Source organism: Uranotaenia lowii, chromosome 1, assembly GCF_029784155.1.
Source record: "Uranotaenia lowii strain MFRU-FL chromosome 1, ASM2978415v1, whole genome shotgun sequence".
NCBI lineage: Eukaryota > Metazoa > Arthropoda > Insecta > Diptera > Culicidae > Uranotaenia > Uranotaenia lowii.
Genome location: NC_073691.1, coordinates 5,516,652 through 5,530,663, shown reverse-complemented (window position 1 = coordinate 5,530,663; position 14,012 = coordinate 5,516,652). Strand labels below are relative to the sequence as shown.

Here is a 14,012-nt window from a genome sequence, read left to right as displayed (position 1 = left end):
GACAAAATTGACAAAATTGACAAAATTGACAATATTGACAAAATTGACAAAATTGACAAAATTGACAAAATTGACAAAATTGACAAAATTGACAAAATTGACAAAATTGACAAAATTGACAAAATTGACAAAATTGACAAAATTGACAAAATTGACAAAATTGACGAAATTGACGAAATTGACAAAATTGACAAAATTGACAAAATTGACAAAATTGACAAAATTGACAAAATTGACAAAATTGACAAAATTGACAAAATTGACAAAATTGACAAAATTGACAAAATTGACAAAATTGACAAAATTGACAAAATTGACAAAATTGACAAAATTCACAAAATTGACAAAATTGACAAAATTGACAAAATTGACAAAATTGACAAAATTGACAAAATTGACAAAATTGACAAAATTGACAAAATTGACAAAATTGACAAAATTGACAAAATTGACAAAATTGACAAAATTGACAAAATTGACAAAATTGACAAAATTGACAAAATTGACAAAATTGACAAAATTGACAAAATTGACAAAATTGACAAAATTGACAAAATTGACAAAATTGACAAAATTGACAAAATTGACAAAATTGACAAAATTGACAAAATTGACAAAATTGACAAAATTGACAAAATTGACAAAATTGACAAAATTGACAAAGTTGACAAAATTGACAAAATTGACAAAATTGACAAAATTGACAAAATTGACAAAGTTGACAAAATTGACAAAATTGACAAAATTGACAAAATTGACAAAATTGACAAAATTGACAAAATTGACAAAATTGACAAAATTGACAAAATTGACAAAATTGACAAAATTGACAAAATTGACAAAATTGACAAAATTAACAAAATTAACAAAATTGACAAAATTGACAAAATTGACAAAATTGACAAAATTGACAAAATTGACAAAATTGACAAAATTGACAAAATTAACAAAATTGACAAAATTGACAAAATGGACAAAATTTACAAAATTGGCAAAATTGACAAAATTGACAAAATTGACAAAATTGACAAAATTGACAAAATTGACAAAATTGACAAAATTGACAAATTTGACAAAATTGACAAAATTGACAAAATTGACAAAATTGACAAAATTGACAAAATTGACAAAATTGACAAAATTGACAAAATTGACAAAATTGACAAAATGGACAAAATTGACAAAATTGGCAAAATTGACAAAATTGACAAAATTGACAAAATTGACAAAATTGACAAAATTGACAAAATTGACAAAATTGACAAAATTGACAAAATTGACAAAATTGACAAAATTGACAAAATTGACAAAATTGACAAAATTGACAAAATTGACAAAATTGACAAAATTGACAAAATTGACAAAATTGACAAAATTGACAAAATTGACAAAATTGACAAAATTGACAAAATTGACAAAATTGACAAAATTGACAAAATTGGCAAAATTGACAAAATTGACAAAATTGACAAAATTGACAAAAATTGACAAAATTGACAAAATGAACAAAAATTGACAATATTTAAAAAAAACATTACAAAATTGACAAAATTAGCAAAATTTATGAAAGAGTCTAAAGTGAAATTGTACATGAATATTCAGAAAGAAAAAAAAGTGATAAATTTGAAATATTAGAAATTGTTTACCATTTCATTATCTAAACCGTTCGAATTTTTGTTATTATTAAAACGGATATTTTGTTGTCTTGCTATATAAAATTGTCAAGATACTGAAGTCATTTTCATTTTTGGCGAATAAGACAACCTTTCAGTTAAGTGCTATTGCTATCCGTTTGTTATGCTGGCAGTTGAAAATCTTACAGCATTTAAAATGTCGTCCATAAAACGCGCTTCAAAACTGATCCAAATGCATGAAATTTCAATATCACCTCATCAATGGACGGTTCTCAAACGTTGTTTACATTTTACGGTTGAGTAATAACAATTTGTCGCTCAGTACCGGTCCAAGAGTTCTCAGGGAAGAACTCGAATGTGGTGGTGGTGGACACCACACAGAGAAGAAGAAGAAGAAGAAGTCGCGTAGTAAATCGCGAAGTCGATCGGCGGAATCGGAATCTAAACGATGATTCCATCGCGAATATTGGCCGCCAACTGTGCTCGGCCCTTTACCCGGCTGGCCCGGGCACAGTTCAGTTCCGAGGGGCTTCCGATCCAGCACAACGAAGCGGAGTTCGAATTCCAGGCCAAACTGCAGGGACAGAAAGCGTTCCTCAGCTATCGGCTGGACAAGGGCAAACGTCGGATCAGCTTCGACCATACGGAAGTGCCGGCTGTTTTCCAGGGCAAAGGCGTTGGACGGAAGTTGGTGCAGGTGAGTTTTGGGAAAGGGGTTTGGCTTTCTTTCTGGTCTATGAGTAATTTTTGTTTCCTGTTGTAGAAAGCGTTTCAATATGCGGTTGAGAAGGATTTGAAGATCCAGATACACTGTGACTTTGCGTACAAATATTACAAAGATAACGAGGATCAATTCAAAGATCGAGTAATTGAGTAGACTGTGGCTAAGGCAGGGAAAATCGGTAACCAAAGACAAAAACCAGTGGCGAAACATTAACGAATTTAATTTGTCCCTTAGTAAGTATCTACCTTAAACTACAACTAGAAACAAAGTTGGACTATTTAGATTGCTTCAAGCATCGAAAATAAACTTGTCATAGTATATCTTTGGGCCAATTTCTTTCTTCCATCGGATCAGCTTCATGATCATGTCACGCATTCGTTTGAGAATTTCCTTGTCCATCGTCTGGAAGGTGTAGGAGTATTTGAAGAAGATCTGCTCGTACATGGTGAACTCATTCTCGGTCGCGATCTTCCTCAGCAGAATCGAAATGTCCTGTAGCGTCAGGTATGTTCGCGCGTCGATCCAATCATTGAACAGCCAATCCAGCGCATATTTCAGTGCGATTTTATTGTTGGCGATCGAGCCCAAAATGTGCTGCGTGTACATGTTGAACTTGGGATCCTTCAAAAGGGCTAAATTTTTATTGATAAGATTGATCTCTCGGCTACAGCCCAGCGCTCGCACCAAAATCTTCTGCAAGTTGATGTCTTCCGAATTCAGGTAGCGATCTTTAATCAGTTTCCACTCATTAACTCCACTATACTTGATGACCGTACATGTGGCCAGAAACAGGTCTTCCTCCGAAATGTGGAATGGGGAGCGTGTCTTTTCTAGGAAAATTTCCCTGAAGATTGTTTTCTGATCCTCGATGCAGGCGGTAACGCCCAGCTGGCAGGCCCATTCGATTAGCAGCGTTGAGATCAATGGGTTAGGCGTGGGAATGTCGACGGATTCTGACGGTTCCGGTTCGGTAGTCGAGGAAGGGTCCCGTTTAAGATTCGGTCGGATGAGCGTTTCGTACTTGTCAACCACCAGATATTCGAGAAAGTGCTGTGGAAAGAAGAAGTGGTAATTTTATATAGAACTAGTTTTGTTGCAAATAAATAAAGCATTTCTTAATTTGAGTCTTAATACAAATAGCATCGAATGGATTTTTTTCATAAAACTCTAAAATCACTTCCTTTTCTCTCTTTTTGCTTTCTAGGATAAAAAAAGAACAACCAAGTTATAAAATGAAGCACTGATACTCATCCGAAAAAAAAACATTTCTTAGCAGAAATCCTGCCCAGTAAACGGAAATTTCGGTTCTTATCAAAATACGACAAAATACGACGGAGATGTTGAGTGGATGTTTATCTCATTGTGAATTTTGAAGCAACGCTACTGGATATGAAATGCTTGGAGCGAAACAGATTTATAAAATACAAGACATTCAGTTGTGAATATGTACTGCCTGACTGGTTGCTGGAATTGGCTAAACTAGTCTGAGTACCACGAAAACCGGTGAATAACTTTCCACGACCCTATTGGTCATCGTTAAGACATTCTTGAACACCTTAGACAGAAGAAATAAGAACTGAAGATTTCAAAACTTACTCAAAAGAAGAACTAAGTGAGGATGTAGATTGTCAAACCGTCCTCGGTGAAAGGTCATTTCAGAAGTGCAAAATGATTCTGTATTGAAATCTAGACATGTGAATCGTTACTTGGTGAAGATCTACAACTTGTGTGTCTTTGTGTAAAGTGTTGTTACCAGATTCAACTCTATTTGTCGTCAACTTTGATTGTCGAACCAACCTTGGTCTTTAGATTGATGCAATGGCGCTAGTGTACCATCCAGGGACCTGAGTATCGATTACGCCATGCTGAAAACATGAAGAACCTTCCCGAAGGATGTAAGTAACCATGCCACTTTATTTCATAGATTAAGAATAACGTAGTTTCAGCGTAAAGAAGCATTGAAGTTAGATTCGTGCGCCTGGGGTGTGTTTTTTTCATTTGGTCCTTCAAACCGGATCGAGCTGAACTTCATCAACTTTACTGACACTGCCTGGCGCGCACGAGTGGTGCGAGCAAGGCATCGCTGAAAGAGTGTGCTAGAGATGTCTCCAGCTGTTTGCAAGGTGCTAGGCTCTCTCGGAAACATTTCTTGAGGGCTTGGATTTGGGAACAGTTAAGATCCAACAGGGAAACGTGCTTGTCATTACCGATAATATTTCGTGGACACTGTACCAGCATATTGTAAAATGGTGTCCTACATTCAGGATGTCTCGGTGGTAAAAATTCTGCGGAATGAAAAATTTATTATCAAATTGTTCAAGAAAACTGATTGCCAATTTTCAATAACACAACCGACAAATTTTTCAACTCGATTCTGACAGATCATATCGAGAACATTCGAAATTGATTCCGTGACGCAGGTTTTTGCCTTTTCTAGGTTGTTTTCATCGATGCAGGTTGCAAAGAATATCAGCAAATCATCGGTACACTTCTGAAAAATTCCTTTCAATTCGGTACAATACCTTAAAAATATTAAAAATAGACAATTTAGGTGATTCAATTGATACAAATTTATTAAACTGTCATACTTATTCAACACCGCCATCTTCATTTCCGTCGTGAGGTTCTTTTGGTGAAACTCCTCGTTTGTGCTATTGACGATGCATTTTACCATCTTAGTTCCAGCATTCGATTCATTGAGGCGTTGAAAATGAATCGCTGCATTGGAATTTCCCATTGCTGCACACCACTCCTGGATGGGATTTTCCGCTGAAATTCCAAGCAGTGCCACTGAGAAGTTTCAAATATTTGATATTTCGTTAAAAGATTTTTTTCTTCAAAATAACATTCGTTACTTACGGGTAAGACAGATTGTTATCGCTTTAATGATTATTAGCATCGAAATCATCACAGTTTCTTCCTTAAAAAAAGCTAGCTCAACCACAATACAATCTGATTAATTACTCTGGCTATGGATTCAAAGACTGACCCAAGTAAGAAATGCCTTGTAAGATTATTTGTAAACTTTCCCGACGATTGACGGCGTACCGTCGCTGATTAATGAGTGAAATATCCATATTATTGCTTTTTAGATATGCCTATCAAAGCTGCAATCCAACTACTGGACCGGCTTGAATCAAAACTTTCGGAGTAGTGAACAGTTACGATTAAGACGGTTAAAGGGTTTCGGGCTAAACACTTTGATGTTTCAATAGAAACCAAAAAATGTTCTGCAAAAAAGAGAGAAATTCTAATGCTTATTACAAAATGTTTCGATCTAACACCTAAATTTAACGGTTATTTAACTTTAATTGGGTTATGTATCTCGCTAGGGTGGTTGCTAAAATAATTGAAAAAAAAAACTCAGTTGAAATTTTAATGACAAGGTTTACCGAGTTCAAAATAAACTGACCAAAACGACTAATAAATGAATTTCTAATAAATTTGATAGTTTTGAAAACTTTGAGAATTTCTACAAAATTGAATTTTTTTTTAATTTTGACAATTTTAAAAATTTAGAAATGTTTGGAAATTTTACTTACCTACAAATATTGACAATTTTGACATTTTTATTTAATAGTTTTGATGATTTTGCCAAGTAAGAAAATGTTCACAGTTTTATAAATCGAAGCAATCGATGAGAAGAATAACAACACACGCATGGTGGTTTTTATCAGGAATAAACAGTTTATAATATGTAACCGTGGGAATAGTTTAGAGTTAGTGTATAAACAATGTGGATCCGAATTCTACCATCGTAAAAGAAGGTATCTCCTTTCTTTTTACTGCCCAAAGTGATTCCATCAACAGGTTATGGGACCAGCACTAGTGAAAAGGGGGAGAAGCGGAATCAAAAGTGGACAGTAGACTGGTCAGAATGGGACCAATAAAAGTATTCAGCAGGTTTGGGTTCCTTTTGGGCCCATCAACAACTGTGCACATTTTTGTGACTCTAGAATTTAAAATGGGCTGTAGCATTCAAAAAATTCAAAGTTTGTATGGAAGTTAGTAACGAAAAAGTGACTTTTTCGTTTCTTTTTTGGAAAACTTTGATAATTTTAATCATTTTGATAACTTTGATAATTATGGCAATATGAACTATATTGACAATTTCGACATTTATACCATATTCAATTGTTTTGTTATTTTGACAGTTTTACAAATTTTGAAAACTTAAAAAATGTCGGCATGTTTTCCACTTTTGACAAATTAGGACAAAATTTTTTAAATCTTTTTTAGCATTTTTCAAACTTTTGGCAGTTTTGTTAATTGAAACAATTTTGACAACTTTGATAATTTTCAATTTTCAATTTGAACAGTTTGACAAATTTGAATTTTTGTCAGATTTCCACAATTTTTTACAGTTTTTTTCAGTTTGGACAATTTTTGCAATTTTTATCCAAATTGTCAAATATTCATAACTTTAGCAATTTAGACCATTTTGAATTTGACATTTTCTTCAATTCTGGCGATTTTGACAATGTGTAAAATTTTGACACTTTCTATTATTTTGATAATTTTGCCAATTTTTTCAATTTTGACCATTTCTGGTTTGTGGTTAAGAGTGATTAGGAGGTAAATTTGGTGTAGCGCGAGTACACCCAAAACTACGGTGACTAATTTTTTGTGCGGAAAGGCATTTTTTATGTCAACCAAGTGATTGTACCAAAATATTATAAACATAAAGTTAATTCACTAAAATATAATGTAATTTGTAGGTGACTTCTATGTAGGTGAAAATCTATATGAAAATCAATTGTACAAAAATTATGTAACTTTCCTAAGTGCAGATTGAGCTTGCCAGATTGCCCGAATATTAGACACATTATTTAAGAAATGTTCGGTTCGACCTGATTGCCCGGATTTCGTTGAAAAAAGTCCGGATTTTGGCCGGATGGGATTTATTCACTTTATTAACGAAATTTAACAAATAAACTCAAATTGACTTCCTACACTTTTAAAGCATTTTTTTTTTTATCATGAAAGTAATGAAAGTGTTCTCTTTTTTGTTTTTACTTAAAAATGCAGTTTGACCAACTTTCCCCGGATATTGGCCCGGATTTTGGGTTGAATATTTTGAAATCGAATGCCCAGAGTTTGACAGGTTTTTAGATTAAATTTTCCGGATTTACCCGGTTTTAGACACGTCTTTCAACCTTAGTGTATCTAGATGAGATAAAAAACAGTGTTTGAATCAAAACCAAGAAAATCTACCTTAAAAGAAAAAAAAAACTAATAGCAGATTAAATGTGTAAGTCTTATGAGCTTTCCAACAGAAAATACAACAAAAACTAACGATTCAATTTCCTGGTTGTTCAGAAACTCGAGTAAACTTCCACGGTATATTTTTTTGGCACAACACCATTTTTTTTCTTGTCTCATCGACGGGACATTTCGAACTTTTTATTGCACAGTCACGTTAATCCGATATCCAAGCTTCAATCATTTTTGTCCAGTCTCCTTTAACAATTTGTCAGTTTTGACTCGTTTACAATCATGAATATTGGAAAAATACTATAAACTGAAACATTTGTTCTTGACCACCCTATTATACCAAGGCATGATTAATCACTCGTTGAAACGCGTCCGGGTCGTTTATTAATCCAAAACGTCACAGAGCGCTAAGGTGTCATCTTTAAGTTAAACGACCAATTCGTCGAGCTGTTGGTACTTCAAGTACCGGCTTTGTGAATCGTTGCGATGTCATCAAATAACGAGAATAGAATTCTACATTTCGGCGATTTATTGTTCAAACACTACCTCCCCGTAGTAATTAATTGATATTTAGGGGAGATGAGGGCATAACGAGCACCCAGGGCATAATGAGCACTCCTTTTTTCTACATAAGTACGTATTTTCTTAAACGAATTTTCATAAGGACTTGTTTCGTACTACCTATAGTATTAATTTTTCACCAAAAAAAATATCCTTTTCATATTTACAGAAATTTTAAATAATAACCAGCTAAGTTCTCAAATGACGAAAAATTTTTGAGCACCACAAAATAAGCTTTTATGACCTTTAAATCATCTTGATCTGAAATGTACGCACTGCAACATGATCTACACATTGTTTCTCAATTTTCAACATCATAAAATTTTTGATTTTTCACCTTAATCAGTTTTAAAACGCGTTTTAACTTTAATTTGTTCACTAGAGGCGAACAGAGCACTATCAATGAAGGCATAATGAGCATTTTCTGCTGTGTAATCTAGCAGCGAATTGAACTCGATGAAGTCAACTAAATAATAGAGCTACAGCTTGACTTGTTTCGTCTGTCGATTTGGCCTTCTGGTAAGGTGTCGGAGAGGTAATCAGTAGACTCGAGTTCGATTCCTGTTCGAGGGGATTTTTTTTTGCACATACCATTCATGATTGATTTTTTTATTGTTACATTATACGGCTAATAGCATCAAAGCATCATCTGTCAAACAAAACACCAGAAACATAATGTATGAGCATGTGTTCATTCTTTGAATTCTACAAACAGATCTAGTTTATTTTGTTATTACTTTGTTTGATGAATCTACGCCTCACCGTTTAGTGCAATCATGATCATGAATGATAAATGAAAAAAAAATCACCTCGACCAGGAATCGAACTCGAGCCTACTGATTACCTCTCAGACATCTAACCAATAGGCCAAATCGTCAGACGATGCAAGTTTAGCTGTAGCTCTATTAGTCAGTTGACTTCATCGAGTCGAATTCGCTAGTAGATTCACCTTCAGAAAACGCTCATTATGCCTTCATTAATGGTGCTCATACTGCCTCGGAGGGTTTCTCATTATGCCTTTACAGTGCCTGGTTTTCAGCTTTCGGCAAAATTTTTTAAAATGCATTTTTAAACGTTTTTATCTACTTTTCCAGGTTTTATCCAATTAGGCCATAGACTATTTGCGTGTCTGGATACGAAACAATGATGTAATTAACATATTACAGCTGTTCTCTATGATTAAATACGCGTTTTGCTTAACACGTTCGTCGCCCAAAAAAAATCTCAGAGCATGAAAGTAAAGCGAGAGAGCTTCAGATTTACAACGCGTGGCAGAACTGAGCGGCAACCTTGCTTAAGAGAGCCGTCACCCATATATGGGTGACGTGGCGACGAACGTGTTAAGGTGGCCATTATGCCCCCATCTCCCCTACACCAATATTCGATGTGTTACCCATTAGTTGAATCCAGCTGAAAACTCCTTCCCACTGTGCCATTGTTGTACCCTATGTCAATTCAAACGGATTCATCGCGTTTGGAATCGTTTAATTTCGGCGCATCTATCTTCGGCAACACCTCTGTTTCTAGATTTCGCACTGAATAGAATATCGTAGGTACCTAATAATCATCTTGTTCCGGAACGCTTTGTATCGGATAAAATGATAATTGTCACACGTATGTTATTTTTATAAGATTTCAATCAACAAAACGGCGTCAATCGCGTGCGGTTGAAGTACTAGAAGTTCGTACAGAACGTCATATAGTCAATATAGTAATGAAAAGTTGTTGGAAATTTGCATAGTATCGTAGTGCTACTCAAACGAAATGGTCGGAAAATTCGCTGTATTGTTAACTGTTTCATGTGAGGTTTTTTTTTCTAAAGTGAAATAATTAAACTTGCATTAAACTTTTGAAAAATTCCGATTATTTTTCTCAGACATTTTGGCAGTTGCTCACGCTGATCCACCGTTTAAACCGAGAATCAATTACCTGAGGTCATGGTGCTTTAAGCACAGTGCTTCGGCAAACGGATACGAAAAGCACCTTAGAAATGGATACATTCCACTGGAAAAATGCATCAATCAAGCACTGGACCAAGAAGATTTGGAGCTAGAACCGACAACCGAGAACAGAATGAAACAAGTCCAAAAGTATTGTCCCAGATCCAGCGAGTGGATGAAATGCTTCGACCGTCCACTGGAGGGCATCGCTATGTGTCTGGCAGGAGTCGACATAAATCGGGCTAAATTCTTGGTCAACAAAGTTTTCGGCGAGATAGTGAAAAAACTGTGCGAAAATGAGGCAGAATATTTAGTTGGTAAGAGTTAGTCGTCAATTAATACTCCCAAGATTCTGAAAACTTTTTTTTTACCATTTTTTTTTTCCAAAGAATTAGTCAAACCCGAATATGCCCAGTGTCTTAGTGAGTTGGGACAAATTACCTTCGATTGTGCCATCGAGCCGGCCCATCCGTCACCTTTAGAAATAAGTTGTGCGAATTTGGATATCGTTCGATCTTGCTTTCAGCAGAAGATTTCCAGCTGCGGTGCTCCGACAAATGGGGGCGACCTCGCGTTGCAAACATTCCTGGATCCCGTTTACCGAATCAACAACTGTACGTACAAAGCCTCGGAAAATCAGTAATTGATCAAAGCACTTCAAACTAAGGATTTATTGTTGTTTAAATTTGAAATTAAAATTTAAAGAGAAACACGATTGGAATGAACCCCGTGGATTTTAAAGGATTTTTTTTTATAAATCGTTTTTTGAATATTCCTTACACTCAGAGATGAAATGCATTGCCAAATTTTAAAAATTCCCAAAAATAATCACAGACAAAAATAGTAAAAATACAAAAATGTAAAAAATGATGGAAATGACAAATAAAAATACAAAATTAACAAAAATGACAAAAAAAAAAAACAAAAATGATATAAATGCCAAAAATGCCAAAAATAACAATAAAAGAAAAGAAACAAATTTAAGAAAAAAAAGATGGTAAAAATTACATTAAAAAAATCAAAGAAATGACAAAAATAACCAATGTTACAAAAACGTCCAACATAATAAAAATGACAAAAATGACAAAATAGAAAAAAAAAATAAAAATGTCGAAAATCACACAAATGAAAAATAACAGCAATTTAAATAATGAAAAAATAAAAATTAAAGACAAAAGAAATTAACAACAATAACAAAAAAATGTCAAAATATCAAAAATGATCAAACTGACAAAATTCATCAAAATGACAAAAATAAGCCATAAAAAACTAAATTCACAAAAATTATAAAAATGACAAACATTACAAAACAACATACAAAAATGACACAAATTAAATAAAAAAAATTACATAAATGGAAGAAATGACAAAAATTACAAAGAATGACAAAAAAGACTGAAATGCCAAAAAAGACAAAAATGAAAAAAAAACACAAAACAGACAAAGTTGATATAACTTTCAAAAATAACAAAACTGATTAAAATTTAAAAAGAAATGACAAAAATAAAAAAAATGACAAAAATAGAAAAATTACCAAAATTAAAGGACAAAAAAAACAAAAAAAGAAAAGAATATTACTAAAATTTTAAAAAATTACAAAAGTGACAAAAACGATAAAAATGACAAAAATGATATTAATGTCCAAAATAAAAAAATCACTCACATGAAAAAATGGCGAAATAACAAAACTGACAAAAATAAAAAAAAAATGACAAAAATGTAAATAATGAAAAAAAAATTAAAAAAATCTAAACAGTTACAAAAATAAAAAAAAATGGGTCAAAATTTACAAATATGAAAAAATTTCTAAAATATAAAAAAGACTGAAAAATAAAAAAGATAAAAATAAAGTCAAAAATTAAAAAGATTATACGAAACAAAAATTACACAAAAGTGGCAAAAATTATAAAAATGACAAAAATTACAAAAATATCAAAAATGCAAAAAGTGATAAAAATTACAACAAATCAGACATGAAAAAATTACAAAAACAACAAAATATGACAAAAAAGATTGAAATAGAAAAAACTACAAAAAAAAAAACAAAATTAACAAAAAAAATGAGAAAAATGGAAAAAATGTCAAACATGGAAAAAGTGGTAAAAATGACAAAAATTTTGAAAATGAAAAAAATATATGATAAACTTTAAAAAAAATTGACAAAAATGACAAAAACTACAAAAAAAACAAAAATGACAAAAATTAAATAAAAAAATGAATAAAATGATAAAAATGGCAAAATTGACAAAAATGAAAGAAAAGAAAATACTAAATTGAAAAAAATTTCGAAAAAAAACAACAAAAATGATAAAAATGATAAAAAAAGACATGGACGAAGGGAAACAGACAACAAACTAAAAAATAATAAAATTTAAAATAAATACAAGTGTGGCAAAAATGATAAAAATAACAAAAATGTCAAACATGACAAAAATGACGAAATAACAAAACTGACAAATATTTAAAAAATACAAAATTAAAAACTTGGCAACAATGACAAAAATTTAAAAAAAATAACAAAAATTAAAAAAATTAAAAAAAGAGACAAAATCTACAAAATTGAAAAAAATAACAAAATGACCAAAAATATTAAATTTAACTAAAATAAAAGAAATAACAAAAATAAAAAAAATTACTAAAATTACAAGATTATAAAAACAAAAATTACAAAAGTGGCAAAAATTATAAAAATTATAAAAATTACAAAAATGGTCAAACATGCAAAAAACGATAAAAATTACAAAAAATTCAGCCAAAAAAATGACAAAAATAATAAAAATGACTAAAATAACAAAAACGACAAGAAAGAACAAAAATCCCATAACTGACAAAAAATGACAAAAATGATAAAAATGGCAAAAATGAAAAAATAACCAAATTGACAAAAAAAAAAAATACAAAAATGACACAAATTGATTAGGACAAAAATGTAAGAAATGACAAAAATTATGAAAATTGCTAAAAAAAAATTATAAAAATGACAAAACAACAAAAATAAAAAAAAGGCAAAAATTGATAAAAAATTTCTAATATGACAAAAATAACCAAAATTAGAAAATGACAGTAATAAAAAAAATGACAAAAAAAGACAAAAATTACGAAAAAGATAGAAATAGAAAAAAAAATTACTAACATTTTTAAAAAAGTATGAAAGTGATAAAAATGATAAAGAAAACAATAATAATAAAAATGACAAAATTAACAAAAATGTCAAACATGATAAAAATTGTAAAATAGCAAACTGACAAAAATTAAAAAACATGACAAAAAATACAAAAAAATACAATAATATCAAAGAAATGAGTCAAAATTCAAAAAAATGACAAAAATAAAAAAAAATGTCCAAAAATATAAAAAATGAGTAAAATAATAAAAATTAAAAAAGTATTACAAAGATCATAGAAAAACAAAAATAACAAATGTGGCAAAAATTATAAAAATGACAAAAATACAGAAATTACATAAATGTCAAACATGCAAATAGTGATAAAAATGTCAAAAAATCCAATCATGAATCATGACAAAAATCCTAAAAATGATAAAAATTACAAAAGTGACAAATCTTTAAAAAAAAAGACAAGAAAGACAAAAATTGAAATACATATAGACAAAAGTGACAAAGATGGCAGAAAAATACAAAAGTTGCACCAAAAGACAAAAAATCACAATAATGATAGATATGACGAAAATTTAAACAAAATTACGAAAATGTTCACAAAAATGATTAAAATGACCAAAACTTAAAAAAAAAATGAGAAAACTAACAAATATGAAAAAATGATAAAAATGACAAAAATGACAAAAATGTTAACAATAATAAAAATGATGAAACAAAAAATTACAAAATGTCAAACATGAAAAAAAACGATAAAAATGACAAAATAACAAAAATGAAAACAACTTTATTAAAATGACAAAAATTACAGAAACGTCAAAAAA

At 31.2% G+C, this 14,012-nt stretch overlaps 4 protein-coding genes across 11 annotated transcripts in view; 2 read left to right on the top strand and 2 right to left on the bottom strand.

Annotated features, from left to right (window-relative positions):
* The first annotated feature begins 1,917 nt into the window (after positions 1-1,917).
* On the top strand, positions 1,918-2,678 carry LOC129748389 (protein NATD1-like). Its single transcript, XM_055743002.1, has 2 exons — positions 1,918-2,331; positions 2,398-2,678. Exons 1-2 carry the CDS (start codon positions 2,083-2,085, stop codon positions 2,509-2,511), a joined length of 363 nt encoding a protein of 120 aa, XP_055598977.1. The 5' UTR covers positions 1,918-2,082; the 3' UTR covers positions 2,512-2,678.
* LOC129748337 (aminopeptidase Ey-like) overlaps positions 2,563-14,012 on the bottom strand; it is a 32,627-nt gene continuing 21,177 nt past the window's right edge. For all 7 annotated transcript variants that reach the window (XM_055742914.1, XM_055742905.1, XM_055742922.1 and 4 more), the window contains exon 9: positions 2,563-3,408. In XM_055742914.1, the coding sequence (XP_055598889.1) occupies positions 2,647-3,408 (762 nt within the window). In that variant the 3' untranslated portion in view covers positions 2,563-2,646. The remainder of the gene's footprint in view (positions 3,409-14,012) is intronic.
* On the bottom strand, positions 3,417-8,331 carry LOC129748383 (uncharacterized). The gene is made up of 4 exons (XM_055742990.1): positions 5,218-8,331; positions 4,947-5,148; positions 4,711-4,880; positions 3,417-4,643 (listed from the first exon to the last, which is right to left on the bottom strand). The coding sequence occupies exons 1-4, from the start codon at positions 5,264-5,266 to the stop codon at positions 4,396-4,398; spliced, it is 669 nt and encodes a 222-aa protein (XP_055598965.1). The 5' UTR covers positions 5,267-8,331; the 3' UTR covers positions 3,417-4,395.
* LOC129748367 (uncharacterized) lies at positions 3,452-11,509 on the top strand. 2 transcript variants are annotated; one of them, XM_055742979.1, is made up of 3 exons: positions 3,452-4,253; positions 10,010-10,390; positions 10,463-11,509. In XM_055742979.1, the coding sequence occupies exons 1-3, from the start codon at positions 4,232-4,234 to the stop codon at positions 10,714-10,716; spliced, it is 657 nt and encodes a 218-aa protein (XP_055598954.1). In that variant the 5' UTR covers positions 3,452-4,231; the 3' UTR covers positions 10,717-11,509. The 2 variants fall into 2 exon arrangements, with proteins under 2 accessions (XP_055598954.1, XP_055598946.1); XM_055742971.1 differs by lacking the exon at positions 3,452-4,253 and adding an exon at positions 5,795-9,934.